This window comes from Mus pahari, chromosome 4 (genome assembly GCF_900095145.1).
Source record: "Mus pahari chromosome 4, PAHARI_EIJ_v1.1, whole genome shotgun sequence".
Classification (NCBI taxonomy): Eukaryota; Metazoa; Chordata; class Mammalia; order Rodentia; family Muridae; genus Mus; species Mus pahari.
In genome coordinates this window covers 61070967-61085564 of record NC_034593.1, presented here as the reverse complement: position 1 = coordinate 61085564, position 14598 = coordinate 61070967, and the positions used below count along the sequence as shown (strand labels likewise).

The window sequence follows — 14598 nt, the reverse complement described above, 5'->3', positions numbered from 1 at the left end:
ACTTTACAGAAAATATTCAAAACAGGGCTTAATGGTACATATTTAACATAGTACATGTAAGCTTCAGGCAAGCAAATCAGAAGTTCAAGGTTATCTTCAGCTATATCGCCATATTGAGGTCAGCCTGGGCTACATGAGACCCTGTCTCAAAATAAATAGGTAATTTTGGAGTGTAGATATTAGTCACGGGTAGAACTGTAAGGAAATATACATACTACGATGATCAGTGTAACTTATAGGAGAGTTTATTTTGACTGACAGCCCTAGAGGGTTAGAGGCCAGCATGGCAGCAGGCAGTAGGTATGGTTAGCAGGAACAGGAAGCTCAGAGCTCACATTGTGAACCCAAAGCAGAGAGAACTAGCACATATTATTAAGCTTATTTTAGAAAGCACATAGAGGAGTTAGGCTGAGGTGAGGGTTGCAGGTCCTTACTAACTGAACTGTACTGTCATGCAGAAGTCTGTGGCGTTTGATGGTAAAATGTCTTAGTGTTTTCTAGGAAATAGTGAGTCTGCCCCTATTTTTCTTCTCAGCTATACAATGGACCTTAAATTTAGTTTGCTAACAGCTCTAATGGAACTGAACTTAACTGAATAATTAAAAAAAAAAAATCTGCCTTTCTTATTTCTCTTTATTGAAGAGCCATAAAAGAACTCCAAATAGAGTTATCAACTTTGGCATTTGATGTGTGTGTGTGTGTGTGTGTGTGTGTGTTGAGAGAGAGAGAAAGAGACAGACAGACAGACAGACAGACAGACAGACAGACTTGCCATGTGTGTTGGTTTGAAATGAGGAATGTTCTCCATAGTCTTGGGCATTTGAACACTTGGTCACCAGTTGGTGCTGTTTGGAGAAGTATAGGTGGCACAGCCTTGCTGGAGGAGGTATGTTATTGGTAGTGGGTTTTGAAGTTAAAAGCCCTGAGCCATTTCCAGGATTGTACTCAGCTCATTAGAGTTGGCAGCAGTGCCTTTACCCCCTTAGCCATCTTTTTTTTTTTTTGTCTTTCTGGAACAAGTTATCTTTATAGCCCTGGCTGTCTCAGAGATCTACCTGCCTCTGCCTCCCAAGTGCTGGGATTAAAGGCGTGCGCCATCACTACCCAGCGCCCTTAGCTCTCTTGCTAGCCCCAAATTCTACTTTTTGATAGTATTGGATAAGTATCCCTAATCTAAAATGTGTTTTGGATTTTTTTTTTTTTTTTTTAGATTCTGGAATATTTGCATAGACACATGAGATACCATATACATAGTACCCAATCTGAGCATAAAGTTTGTTATTTATACATGTCATAGTATAATAGTATAGGCTAAAGGAATTTCATGCAATGATTTTTTTCAAGCATCTTTGTTCTCACTGGTTTGTCATATGAAGGCAGGTGAGGACTTTTCTACTGGTGTTTGGTGACACTTGGATTTTGGAGCTTTTTGGATTTTAGATTTTTGGATTATACCATACAAGATTTTAATGAACATATATTTATGTATCTTATATGTATATAGTAAATTCCTCAAGAGTATATTCTTTTTGTAATATCTCCTTCTTTGAGTTAGTACCTTCTAATTCAAAATAAGGTATGTATAGCGTGTTAACAGTCAATGTATCTCTGTCTCAGGTATAAGACGAGCTGGAGGGGCTGGAGAGATGGCTCAGTGGTTAAGAGCACTGACTGCTCTTCCAGAGGTCCTGAGTTCAATTCCCAGCAATCACATGATGGTCATAACCATCTGCAATAGTATCTGATGCCCTCTTCTGGTGTGTCTGAAGACAGCTACAGTGTGCTCATAAAATAAATACTTCTTTAAAAAAAAAAAAGCTGGAAAGGAAATAGATTTTTCTTTCTCCTTTTTTTCCTTTTTTCTTTTTTAAGTGGAACATCTTCTTTTATAATAAAAATCAAAGTGGGGGATCTCCCAAACAGAAGACATTTACCTGCTCTATGACAGATATAAAGTTATTTATGTGTATGCCAGCACTGGATTCCGGGCAATTGTTTTGGGCACCTGTATAGTAGAATATGCACTTTTAGCTGGGTATGATGACAACTACCTTTAATTCTAGCATCCAGGAAATAGAGGCGGGTGGATATTTGTGAGTTAGAGGCTAGCTTGTGTACATATGAATTCTGGGACAACCGAAGCTACACAGTGAGGCCCTATCTCAAAACATATAAACAAACAAAGAAGCTATCTTGTTTTCATTTTAATTTATTTGTATTTGCTGGGATTACAAGCTGTCCACCACACCTACCTGTCAGGTTTTGCTAAACAAAATTTTCTCAAGCTGTCTCGAACTACTGTAAAACGGGGCATTGCCCCACTGCGGGCTCTGGCGGTAGGCACAAGTTGTTCTTTACACAAGCCTTGTAAATGTTGGCCCACACTAGACCAACAACAACTTACAAATGATATTTAGCATAAAAAACAAGTATTGCTATTGCTGTTCTCTGGTTCTTGCTACCTCCCTTTGCTACTCCCCAGACCCTGTTGGTTGGCCAGCTCCTTCCCTACCCACTGCCGAGATAGCATTGCTTGGTCAGAGCGTTCATGTACTAAAAGCATGCGTCTCATCATGGACATTGCCTGCAGAGCAGCTTTGCACCATTAGCCAGGAGACAGAAAAGGAGTCAGTACTCAGCTGTCCTGCTCTTTGTCCAACTTAGTCTGTGATCCCAGCCACAAGAAGGTGCCACAAGCCTACATTCAAGGTGGAATTTTCTTCCTCAGCTAAACCTTTGGAAACATCATCACAGCTACAGCTTTAGAGGTGTCCATTAGTGTGCTAGGTATGTGTATTTGTACATGTGCCTGTATGCTCATGTGCACAGTTCTCAGTGTTGATATATGTTTTCTTTATCTTTACAGTGAGTACAATCAAGTGGTATTTAACATTTCTCTGTTTGTCTTTTAAGAATTCATTTATTTATTGTGTGTGCATGCATGTCCTGGCCTCAGACTTAGTGGTGTTCTGAAATAGTAGGCTTGTCACAGGCATGCTGTAGTGAACCCTGGGTGCTCAACCCACAACACCATCAATTCTTAGCCTTGTCAGACCTCGACTCTTCCTCGTCTCTCCAAGTGTTTACATTAGAGGAATTGAAGGTGCTGTTGTGTTTCTTGGGATTCAAAAGTTGTAGGTGTGTGCATGTGTGTGCATATATGCATGTGTATGTACATGTGCCTGTATGCTCATGTGCACAGTTCTCAATGTTGATATATGTTTTATCTTTACAGTGAATACAATCAAGTGGTATTTAACATTCTCTGGAACTGGAGACATGAGACTGAAGATATCTCTCTTAAAGGAACCAAAGCATATCCTTTTAATCTTGTATACCTCACTCATTCAGCCTGTGGTCATACCGTCAAGTTCTCTTCTGCTCTTTTTAGCTCACTTGCTGCCTATTTTTCATTTCTGTAATGGTATTTTATAAACGAATTGTTTTCAAAATATTTAAGACCCCAAATGTAGATTTTTCTGAAGTATACTGTGAGCCCAAAGTCTTACTTTCTAATACTTACTGACATTTTTATTATTCTACTTCTTAAGTATTTAAAAAGTAACCTTTGTTTAGTCTATTAGAATCTTTAAAAAAAGTCTTCAACAAGATCTGAATAATCCTCCAGGTATTGGTGGCGCACACTTCAAGTCCCAGCACTAGGGAGGCAGGCAGACTTCTGAATTCAAAGCCAGCCTGGTCAACAGTGTGAGTTCCAGGACAGCAAGGACTACACAGAGAAACCCTGTCTCGGAAAACAAAACAAAACTCTGACTGATTTTTCATGTGATCTCACACATATGTGCTCATTTGGTTTTGCTTTATTTCTTTGTACTACTGATAAAGTAGAGGACAAACTAGGGAAATCTGACCAGTAAGGCCTTTATTATTTCACAAGGGAAGGCAGCAATCATTCTTTTCCTATATAAACAACCCTTTTTTATATTATATTTTGTCAGAGAGAACCTTTAATTGGACTTTAAGAAGGTACAATTGGCCCTCCTCTTCTCATTCTTAGTCATTTGAATTAGTGCTCACAGCTTCATTGCTGGTCTGTGAGAGAATAAGAAGCTTAATATGATATGGGGAGATTTACTGTTTCAATTGATCAATAGACTTACTATTTCAGTTTGCAGCATTGAAGGATCATGCTTTAGTAATGTAAGGTTCATTTGTTTGCTTGCTTGTTTATTTAGTTTGTGGCTGGAGATTGAACCCAACCCTACCTTGAGTATATTAAGTGCAGTTTCTACATGGAACTATACTCCCAGCCCCCATTTTTATTTTATCTTTCAAGATGTTGATCTGCTATAGATGTGAAGCAAAGAAAAATTTGGTCCCTCATCAGAAATAGGAAAATACTGACTTAAACATACCCTTCTTTTAAAATTTGTTTTTATTTATAGTATTTTAATTATTTAATTCTTGAATAGAGAATGATTTCTCTTTTCTTTAAATTGATTGTCTTTTCAGAGGGCGATCTCAGGAGTTCATAGCACTGTTGGTGCCCACTGTCTGCGGTTCCCCTTTAAGCTCAAGAGTAGCTCCCGTTTTACATTTCCTCAGCTAGCAGTCCTCCCACGGCTGCTGTGTCTTCGCTAACCCTGGACACACACAAGTATATAGCCTTATGGAAACCACTCTTGCTGTTTTGAGATGTGTGTGTGGTATAGGGCTGCCTTAGTTGCTTGTCTTGATTTTAGAAATATTGTTAGGGCCAGGCAGATGTCTCAGCAGCCAGGAGCGCCCCCTGTGCTTCCAGAGGGCCCAAGTGTGCTTTGCATTGATTTGACTTACAGCTACCTGTAACTCCAGGGGATCTGAAGCCCTCTCCTGGCCTCTGGGGACACTGACATACACATGTGGCATACACACACACACACAAATAAAAATCATGTTTCTAAAAAGGAAACATTGTACAGTGGCCGCAGTTGTGCTGAACTCTTTGGCAGTGGCCCAGTGCATTTCCTGTGTTATACATTGTATATACATCGTACTTGAGTTCAGGTTGTTCCACTGCCGCATCTGCATTCTGTTGTCTCTTATCTTTTTGTTTCATTTATCATATTTTGAATTAATTAAAAGATCTTGGAACACATCAGAATGATTATGGCAGTCTCTTTCCTTGGAAAAAGTTTGTTCACATAAGATAAAATGAACATTGCTGGAAAGATAAGGAGACGGTAAGAAGAACTCTAAGAGAATCGACAACCTAAGCAGGGCTGACCTGGTGAGTTAGACGTAGAAAGATAAACAAGAGAAAAGACCTTACACAAGTGGACTGTTTCCTCTAGGTACACAGTCTGCTAGGGTAAGCAGTTTGTCCTGATAGCAGATGTGGGAACCTACAGAGAAATTCTTGGGCTATATCAGAGACTGAAAAACTAAATTGAATAATAAATTTGGGGAGGGGGATCATATTTCATTTATCCTATGCATCTTATAGGTAAATTGTAACTGAATTATTTTTTACTTCAATGTCAGAAAGTTTGTATTGTTGGATCCTTGAGATGGTTCAGTGGGGAAAGGTGCCTGGCTTGACCAAGCCTATTCTGAGTTTGATTCCTGAGGCCTACGTGGTGGAAGGAGAAAATCGAATCTTGCACACTCCTGCAAGATGCCCTCTGCCCTTTACACAAGCACAGTGGCAGTGCTTACACACACACACACACACACACACACACACACACACACACACACATACCGTGCACATATCCACTCTCCCATAATAAATAATAAATATAATTTTAAGACTTAAAATATTGTATTATTAATTAAACATAAATAACTAAGGGTTGGGATGTAGCCATCATACATAGAACCCTAGACTCTTTGAATTATACAAATGAAAAAGTCAAATTAAAAATAGGCAACTAACATGAAAATAGGAGAAGTGGTAAGATGGTAGTTCCAGATGTTAGGCGTCACCTTCCCTAGACAATCATCATCATAATGTGCAACTGAAAGAGACAATTCACTGTTACAGTCGAGTCTTTTAAAGAAAATTAATGTTTTTAATTTATTAAATAATATGTGTTATTGGGTATGGTGGCTCATTCCTTTAATCCCAGCACGTGGGAGGCAGAGGCAGAGGCAGAGGCAGAGGCAGAGGCAGATGGATATCTGTGATTTTGAGCCAGCCTGGTCTACATAGTAAGTTCTACACCGGCTATGGATACTTAGGGAGACTCTGTCTCAAAAAGAGAGAGTGTTGGAGAGATGGCTCAGACTTTAAGAGTGCTTACTGGTCTTTCTGAGAACATAGTTCAATTAACAGCCCTCATATGGTGGCTCACAACCATCCTTAAATCCATATCTTACTTAGGTTTTTGCTGTGATAAAACACCATGACCAAAAGCAACCAGAGGAGGAAAGGGTTTATTTACCTTACAGTTACACATCACAGTCCTTTACTTGAAAGTGATGGGTTTTTCAGTTGAAAGTCAGGGCAGGAACTCAAACAGGAGGTACCAAGAAGCAGGAGCTGATGCAGAGGCCATGGAAGGGTGCTGTTTACTGGCCTGTCTCTCATGGCTTGCTTGGCCCACCCCTCTGTGGCCCAGGACCACCTTCCCATAGCACTACCCACAGTGAGCAGGGCCCTTCCACACCCATCACTGATCAAGAAAAATGCATCACAGGTCGATCTGGTGGGTCATTTTCTCAAAATGTTGAGGTTCCCTCCTTCCAAATGACTCCAGTATATCAAGTTGACAGAATTAGCTAGCATGTTCCAGTTCTAGTAGATCTGGAACCCTCTTCTGACTTGCACAGGTACCAGCCCTGTATATGGTACACATACATGGAAGCAGAACATTCACACACATTAAAGAGATCATACTTGTTAAGTAAATCTACAACAATGGAAAATTATAATATATATTGTTTTAGCAACTAATAGAATAACTTACGTAGTAAGATGTATAGTCCCCTTTTCTTCCTGCCTGTCTCCTAACATCATTTCCTACCTGTTGGGTTTTTACTTGCTGTTTTTAAGTGTGTGTGTGTGTGTGTGTGTGTGTGTGTGTGTGTGTGTGTGTGTGTTGACCATGCTTACGAAATATCTTCAATCACAAATTTTATTCCCTCTGTCTGGCTTTTTTCTTTGATTTCTATTCTTGAAACCTACTTTGTAAACAATTTCCTTTATATGGAAAAAATATTAAAAGTCATACAACGAGGGCCTAGAGAGATGGCTCAGTGGTTAAGAGCACTATCTGCTCTTCCAAAGGACCTGGGTTCAATTCCCAGTACCCAGCTCACAACTGTAACTCCAGTCCAAGGGATCTGACATCTTCACACCAATGCACATAACATCAAGTTAAATAAATCGTAAAAAAATGTATAAAAAAAAGCCCCACAATGAAAACCTACATTTAGAAACTACACTTGGCTATCCATTTGGCTTTTCATAATCTACATCTTGAGTGACTCTAAAGACGTAAGTCTTCTGTGCTTTACATCTCCTTGACGCTGTATCACATCAAGAATTAGTGAGCTGTGTGGGTTGGACTACGGCGGAGGAGCTGTACTCGTGCAGTGACGATCACCAGATAGTGAAGTGGAACCTGTTAACCAGTGAAACCAGCCTAATAGTCAAGCTGCCTGATGACATCTACCCGATAGACCTTCACTGGTTTCCAAAGAGTTTAGGCATAAAGAAACAGACGCAGGCAGAAAGCTTCGTCCTCACAAGCTCTGATGGTAAGTGTTGGACGAATGGCCTAGCTTTGTATTAACCATATAAGACAGTACTGTGATTTGTGCCTGGTGGGTAGGGGAGCAGGGCGGGGGGGGGGGGCATAGGGGACTTTTGGGATAGCATTTGAAATGTAAATAAAGAAAATAATAAAACAATTTTTAAAAACTGCTATTTGATGTAGACCCACTGTCATTTTATTTTCCTTTGTGACCTTGATGATTTTGAAGGATCCAGTCTATTACTTTATAGAAAGTCCCTGTTGTTTTGTTGTTGTTTGTTTGTTTGTTTGTTTTACTGTTTCTTTAAGATTTGGTTGGTTCAACTTACAAATTTTTAATGGGAATATTGGGAAATTCATGGTGTTGAATTGACACATTGTGATGTTAACTTTCCTTATCTGATAACCAATGCTTATTAAGTAAATCTACTATGATTTTACTATTTTCTCCCCCACTTTTTGATTAGTTTTATTTTATGCGTATGTGTGTTTTGCTTATATGTATGCATGTGCACCACATGCATGCCTATGCCTGGAGAGGTCAGACCAAAGTGTCTAATGCCTTGGAACTGGAGTTATGGATGGTTGTGAACCATCATGCGGGCATTGAGAAATAAAGTCAGTCTCCTGTAAGAGCAGCAAGTGCCCTTAACCACTGAGCCATCCATCTCTCTAGCCTCTATTTTCTCACTTTTAGTAACTTGTTTATGAAAATATGTTTTGATACTATGTAAAAGTGTTTTTTCCTTCATAGATGTCCTCTAATTTCTAAAACTCTACTGGTGATTCTTGGCTAGATCATTTATTACCAGAAAAGCTTCCAGATAATAGCTTTTCTGTCTTTGTAATCTATCCATGTTAGATAGTTGCTATTCTACTTCAAGAAAAAACTATCCGTCCCATGCCATTTGTCTTACTTGGCTTAATGTTAGATTAGCCTCATAGATATTTATTTCATTAATATTCTGTACAGTCAGTGGAGCCAATGACACTGATTTTTGCTTTTGTTTAGTAGATGTTCTCATCACGCTTTGAGCACATCCTTACCTGCACAAGATGCCCCAAACTGGCCTTGTAGTCTTTAGTTTTCCAAACAGCTCTGTCTTTAGATGGTTAATGATATTCAAAAGCCAAGATATAGGCACTGCTAGGAGCGTTCTTTCTAGTGGGGTGTGTCTACTCTTCAGACTCTTCATCAAACAGAGCTAGGACAAGGGGCTACAAGTGTATATTTAAAAGAGTTAGAGCCATTCAGATGGGCTTTACTTCAATCCCTAAAACCTACATTGTGGGAAGGAGACACTGACTTCTGCAAGTTGTCCTCTGGTCTCTATATGCATTCTTTGGTACATGCATGCCTCTTCCCCCAACAGATTAAATAAATAAATAAATAAATGTAAAAACTAATTTGATGCATGTCAGTAACCAGTTCTCTATCACTATCTATCTAAACCTTGAATATGTTCTAGTTACACCAATTCTAATTCAATACTACAGGACTTAGTTTAGTTTTTCTTTTTTCAATACTTGGAGACAGTAAGGAACTATGGTTATTTTTATCAATATCTACTTTCATTTAATTCTATAATCTATAATTTTTAGAATGAAAAACCCAGACACTAGACTACTGTAAGAACAATCCATTTCGTAGTTGTGTAATAATATTTCCCCTTTGGGTCTCTCCCCGCTTCCGCTTCCGCTTCCGCTCCTCTCCCCTCCCCTTCCATCCCATCCTCTTTCCTCCCCTTTTCTTTGTTTTCCTTTTCCCTCTCCCTGTCCCCACACCTTGCAAGTCTTACTGTGTGTCCCTGGCTATTCTGGAATCACTATCCTTGGCCTCTTATGTGCTGACATTACAGGTGTGTCTCAGTCTGGACAGTTGTAAAGCATTTGTGATCTTTAAAAATGTATTCCATGTCTTTCAAATGTGTATACCTTTTCTTACTTGTAATTAATTTACATTACTCCAAAGAGTCAGGGCTTATGTATATCTTTAAATTTAAAATTTTTGTTTACTAAATGAAATATACTATATGTGCATATCTATCATGCTACATTTTTGCATCTTTTTTTATCTATAAAAATGATTTCGCCAGGCGGTGGTGCCGCACGCCTTTAATCCCAGCACTTGGGAGGCAGAGGCAGGCGGATTTCTGAGTTCGAGACCAGCCTGGTCTACAGAGTGAGTTCCAGGACAGCCAGGGCTACACAGAGAAACCCTGTCTCAAATAAATAAATAAATGAATAAAAAATAAAAAAAAATAGATTCTCACAGATAATTTCTTTTAGGTAAGTTTCATCTGATTTCCAAGTTAGGAAGAGTGGAAAAGAGTGTAGAAGCTCATTGTGGGGCTGTGCTCGCAGGAAGATGGAATTATGAGGGGACTGCATTAGTGACAGGTAAGTGTTCCTCAAATTCGTCTCTTTGCTGTGCTGGGATCAAAGCCAGGACCTTTCACATGCTAGGCAAGTGATCTACCACTGATTAATGTCTTCATCCTTACCCCTAAATAACGTTCCAAATGAATTTGTAAAGAGAAAGTTTCAAAAAAGATATTTTCATTGTTTTACTTTCATTTCTGTGCTGTAGTAAAATACTGTGAGCACAGCCAGCATCCAGGCGGAAAGGGCTTATTGTAGTTTACAAGTCCTGATTATAGTCTATTTTTGTGGGGAAGTCAAGGCAGGAACTCAGTTCATTGCATCCACAATCAAGAACAGAGAGAGTGCAAACACTTAACCCGCTTCCTTTGCTGTCATGCAGTTCTGGACCAGCCATGAAGCGGTACTGCCCGCACTGGGCTGGGTTTTCCCATATCAAGTAGTAGTCAAGATAATCCCCCCGGGCATGCCTGCTGGCCAACTTAGTCTAGATCATTTCTCAATCGGGATTCTCTTCACAGGTGGTTCTGCATGTGGCAAGTTGACATTTAAAACTAACCACCACATTCATTTAGCAGTAGCACATTTCACTGTCTAGTAGCAAATAATTGTCACAGTACCATTCCTGACTGCTGTGTAAATGGTAAAATTCAGAATTTTTTTTTTTTCTTCATTTTCTATCTGGAGATAGACTCTTGATATGAAGTACAGGCTGGCTTGATACTCAATTTGTAGGTCAGTCTGGTCTCATTAGCAATCCTCCTGCCTCAGCCTTCTCAATGCTGGGGCTACAGGAAGAGTGTTACTATCTCCATTTCTTGAGATTATACTAATCATTACTTTATTTGTGACTTGGAGAATGTTCTATCAAAGGATGCTTTTAGAATGACTAAGTCCTAGAGTAGGTAAAAATTATAATTTTAAAAAGTTCTAAAATGAAAAATTTCTCATAACTTACCTATATTTGCCTTCTCTACTCTAGGTAGGGCTTACTGTATTAGTTATCATTCAACATAATGAGTTACCTCAACAATTAGAGACTTAAACCATAAGTATTGAATGTGTGGCTATTTCTGTAGGCCTGGGGGCAGCTTTAGTGGGTGGATATTTCTGGCTGCTTGTGCCATGAGGTCCCTTCAAGTTGTAACATGTGGCTACAGTCCTGAGAAGGCTTGATTGTTCTGGCTTACACACGTGGCTGCTGGCATGAGCCTTTGTTCTTCTCTAGCTTTAGCAGGAGTCCTTGTTTCCTTGCCACTTAGGCAACTCCATGGGGCTGATAGAATATTTTTACCGCATAGCATGTTGGTCCCAGGGGTGAAAAACATAGCAGGTTAGGAACCATAGTAACTTTTCTGATTCACCCTTAGAATCATACTTGGCCATTTCCATCCCACTCTGTTCCTTAGAAGCAAGTCACCGAGTATAGACCACACTGAAGAAGCAAGTCACCGAGTATAGACCACACTGAAGAAGAGCAAGCTTAAGCTGTACCCCTTGGAGAAAGGAACACCTGAAATCTGTGCAGATGTTTTTAATCTCTCCTTTAGGCCTTCTCTAGGAGGATTTTTGATTTTTAATTTATTATTCTTCTTCTTACTATTATTTTTAGAGACATGTCCTCTGTCTTACAGGTACCTTTAACTTCTTTTCTAGTGTCTTCTTTTTGAGCATATAAATATATTTAGATACGAATCATTTTAAAAATTAGGCAGGAAATATAGATTCTAGGCTGGAATGTATCTCAGTAGCAGAGTGAGTATTCATCTACTATGTGCAAGGTTCTAGGTTTGATCCCTAGCACCACAGAAGTAGAATATAACAACTAAGTAAATAAAAACAAAAGTCCTGCCACATGCACCTTTGATCCCAGCACTCAGGAGGCAGGGGCTGGTGGATCTCTGGTGAGTTTGAGGCCAGCCTGGTCTACATAGTGAGTTAGGGACAGCCATAGCAATATAGTAAGTCCCTGTCTTGGAAAGACAAAAACCAACCAACCAACCAACCAGCCAACCAACCATATAATCAACCAAATAACCAACCAAACAACTAAACAACCGAATAGAAATCCCTTTCTTAAATGACTCTGTAGCTCCAGGCTCTTTCTTTCCGTCTGAACTAAGATGGTCACAGGTGGATTTCATTTCCCTGGTGGTGGTAACTGCAGCCAGTAGATACTACATGGAGAGTGCTTTCCTTAAAGTCTAAATGGAGATCATAATGGCGCCAGAAGTAATATTTGAGTAACACATTCCTGAGTTTTCCAAGTTTGAAGGAAAGGATGAAATTTTGACTATGGAAGTTCAGTTATATTGATGAAAGCTTTCTTTTTCATGTAATTTCGATTAAAATTTACAGTTAAAACATACTCTGCTACACTTGGAATGAATCGGAACCGAATTTTAAACATTTAGATGTTTATATATGCACATGTAAACTTAAGATTATTTTCTACAGATAATTTTTTTTTTTCTGCACAGTTGGAGAAGATGGACAAGTGAAAATCTGGTCAAAGACAGGGATGCTCAGATCAACTTTAGCCCAGCAAGGTACTCTCTACACTTGCTCCTTTAATTTCTACGTTTGTATGACATGAGGGGCTCAACATTCTCTTTTATAAATAATCTATAAATCTATAAATTATTTTATAAATAATCTATCACAGGGCTGGAGAGGTGGCTCACAACTTAAGAGCACTGACTGCTCTTGCAGAAGACCTGAGTTCAATTCCCTGAACTCACAGGGCAGCTCATAGCAGTCTGTAACTTCACTTCCAGAGCCTCCGCCACCTCTTGTCATCAGGCTTGAACACCATACACACATATACATGCAGGCTAAACGCCCAGATGCATAAAATAAATAAACCAAAAACTGTTTACAGTAGATAAACATATATATATATATATATATAATATGAAGATTTTTCTCAAAAAAATAGAATCTGTTAGACTGGTTGAGATCGACTTTGGTCACATTCAAAACCTGAGTTTTCTTTCTTCTATTTGGATTCAAGAACATTTAAAAAAAAAAACACGTATTTATTTTATGTATGTGAATGTTTTGCTTGCATATTTGTGAATCATGTGCTTGTCTGGTATGTGCAGACGTCAGAAGAGGCCACAGTTATCAGATCCTCTGGAACTGGAGTTACAGGAGCTTGTGAGCTACCATGTGGGTGCTGAGACTTGAACCTGGGTCCTCTGCAAGAGCAACAAATGCTCATAATGGTTGAGCTCTCTCTTCAGCCCTTATACTTTATTGTTTTTACGTTTATGTATTCATCTATTTGTGGGTTCAAGTGCCTTCACCTGTCAGGGTGTGTATGTGGAGGTTACAGATCAACTCATGGGAGTTGGGTTTTTCATTCTACCATGTGTATTCCAGGGATAGAACTTGGCTTGGTGGCAAATATATTTTCCCGCTGAGTTATCTCACCAGCCTTCTACATTTTCTTCCTTTCCAATATGCCTCATTTAATATTATTTAAATTAAGATATATTTAAAAAGCCAGGTATGGTGTGGTGGACACCTCTAATCCATTCTGGAGGTTGAAAGAATTGGATCTCTGTGAGTTCAAGGGCAGCTTGGTCTACATAGTCAATTCTAGGATATCCAGAGCTATATTATTGAGAGATTGGCTTTTTTTTTTTTATGTTGTGAATCTATATAAAGGTAGTTGTAAGCTAAATATTTTTAAATGATTCTGAAATATTTAGAGCATCTTGTATATAAAGTATGCCTGGATATCTAGTTAAGACAGCCTAACTGGGCAGGGTGCTACTTAAGAGAAAAAGGATTGTGGATTTGGGTCCTTCTTGGAATATATAACAAGACCTTGTCTCAAGAATAGCTCATTGGTAGAATACTTACATAGCATTACGGAAGGCCCTGGGAGGGAAGGGAAGGGGAAGGGGAAGAAGGGGAAGGGAGAGAGGAACGGAAGGGAAGGGAGAGGAGAGAGCGCGGAGGTGTGTAAGAGAAACATGTAAAATAAATCCTCTTCATTTAAAAGCCCCAGTAGCCAGGCATAATGGACCATGCTTATAATTCCAGTACTTGGAGCTTGAAGCATGCGGATCCTAGCAGTTTGAGGCTTGCTTTACATAGACAGTTCCTGTCTAGCTGGGCTATACTGTCTCAAAACAACAACAAAAGTCCCAGTAATTTGATAAGATTAGCATTCCTTATAAATTATGTTGAACTTTTGATTTCTGTCCTAATAAAGGTTATAGACATGGTACATGAGGGAAACTTGGTACTTGGTAACTGGCACCCTTTAAAGAATGTGCATATATGTATATATACATATATATATCTCCTGCATGAAGAAGTGTGTGTGTGTGTGTGTGTGTGTGTGTGTGTGTGTGTAATACTATATATGTGTTACATATCCTCATATGCCACGCCTACTTCAGTAGTGGCTCGCAACAGGCCTGAAACCTGGAACGAGTCCTGAGGAAAAAGAGTCTCAAGGAGACTCAGCCTCCTGGAGTCCTGGCATTTTCAATAATCTATA

General features: G+C 39.2%; 1 protein-coding gene across 3 annotated transcripts in view; it reads left to right on the top strand.

The window, feature by feature from the left end:
• Positions 1 to 14598, top strand: part of Ift80 (intraflagellar transport 80) — a 98163-nt gene that overhangs the window by 5359 nt on the left and 78206 nt on the right. Inside the window, exons 2-6 of one of the 3 annotated variants that reach the window (XM_029537952.1) lie at positions 2729 to 2787; positions 3236 to 3316; positions 7483 to 7704; positions 9990 to 10100; positions 12563 to 12631. In XM_029537952.1, coding sequence (XP_029393812.1) covers positions 3280 to 3316; positions 7483 to 7704; positions 9990 to 10100; positions 12563 to 12631 — 439 coding nt within the window. In that variant the 5' untranslated portion in view covers positions 2729 to 2787; positions 3236 to 3279. Of the gene's footprint in view, positions 1 to 2664; positions 2788 to 3235; positions 3317 to 7482; positions 7705 to 9989; positions 10101 to 12562; positions 12632 to 14598 lie in introns of all 3 variants that reach the window. The other 2 variants (XM_029537951.1, XM_021195711.1) reach the window with 2 other exon arrangements.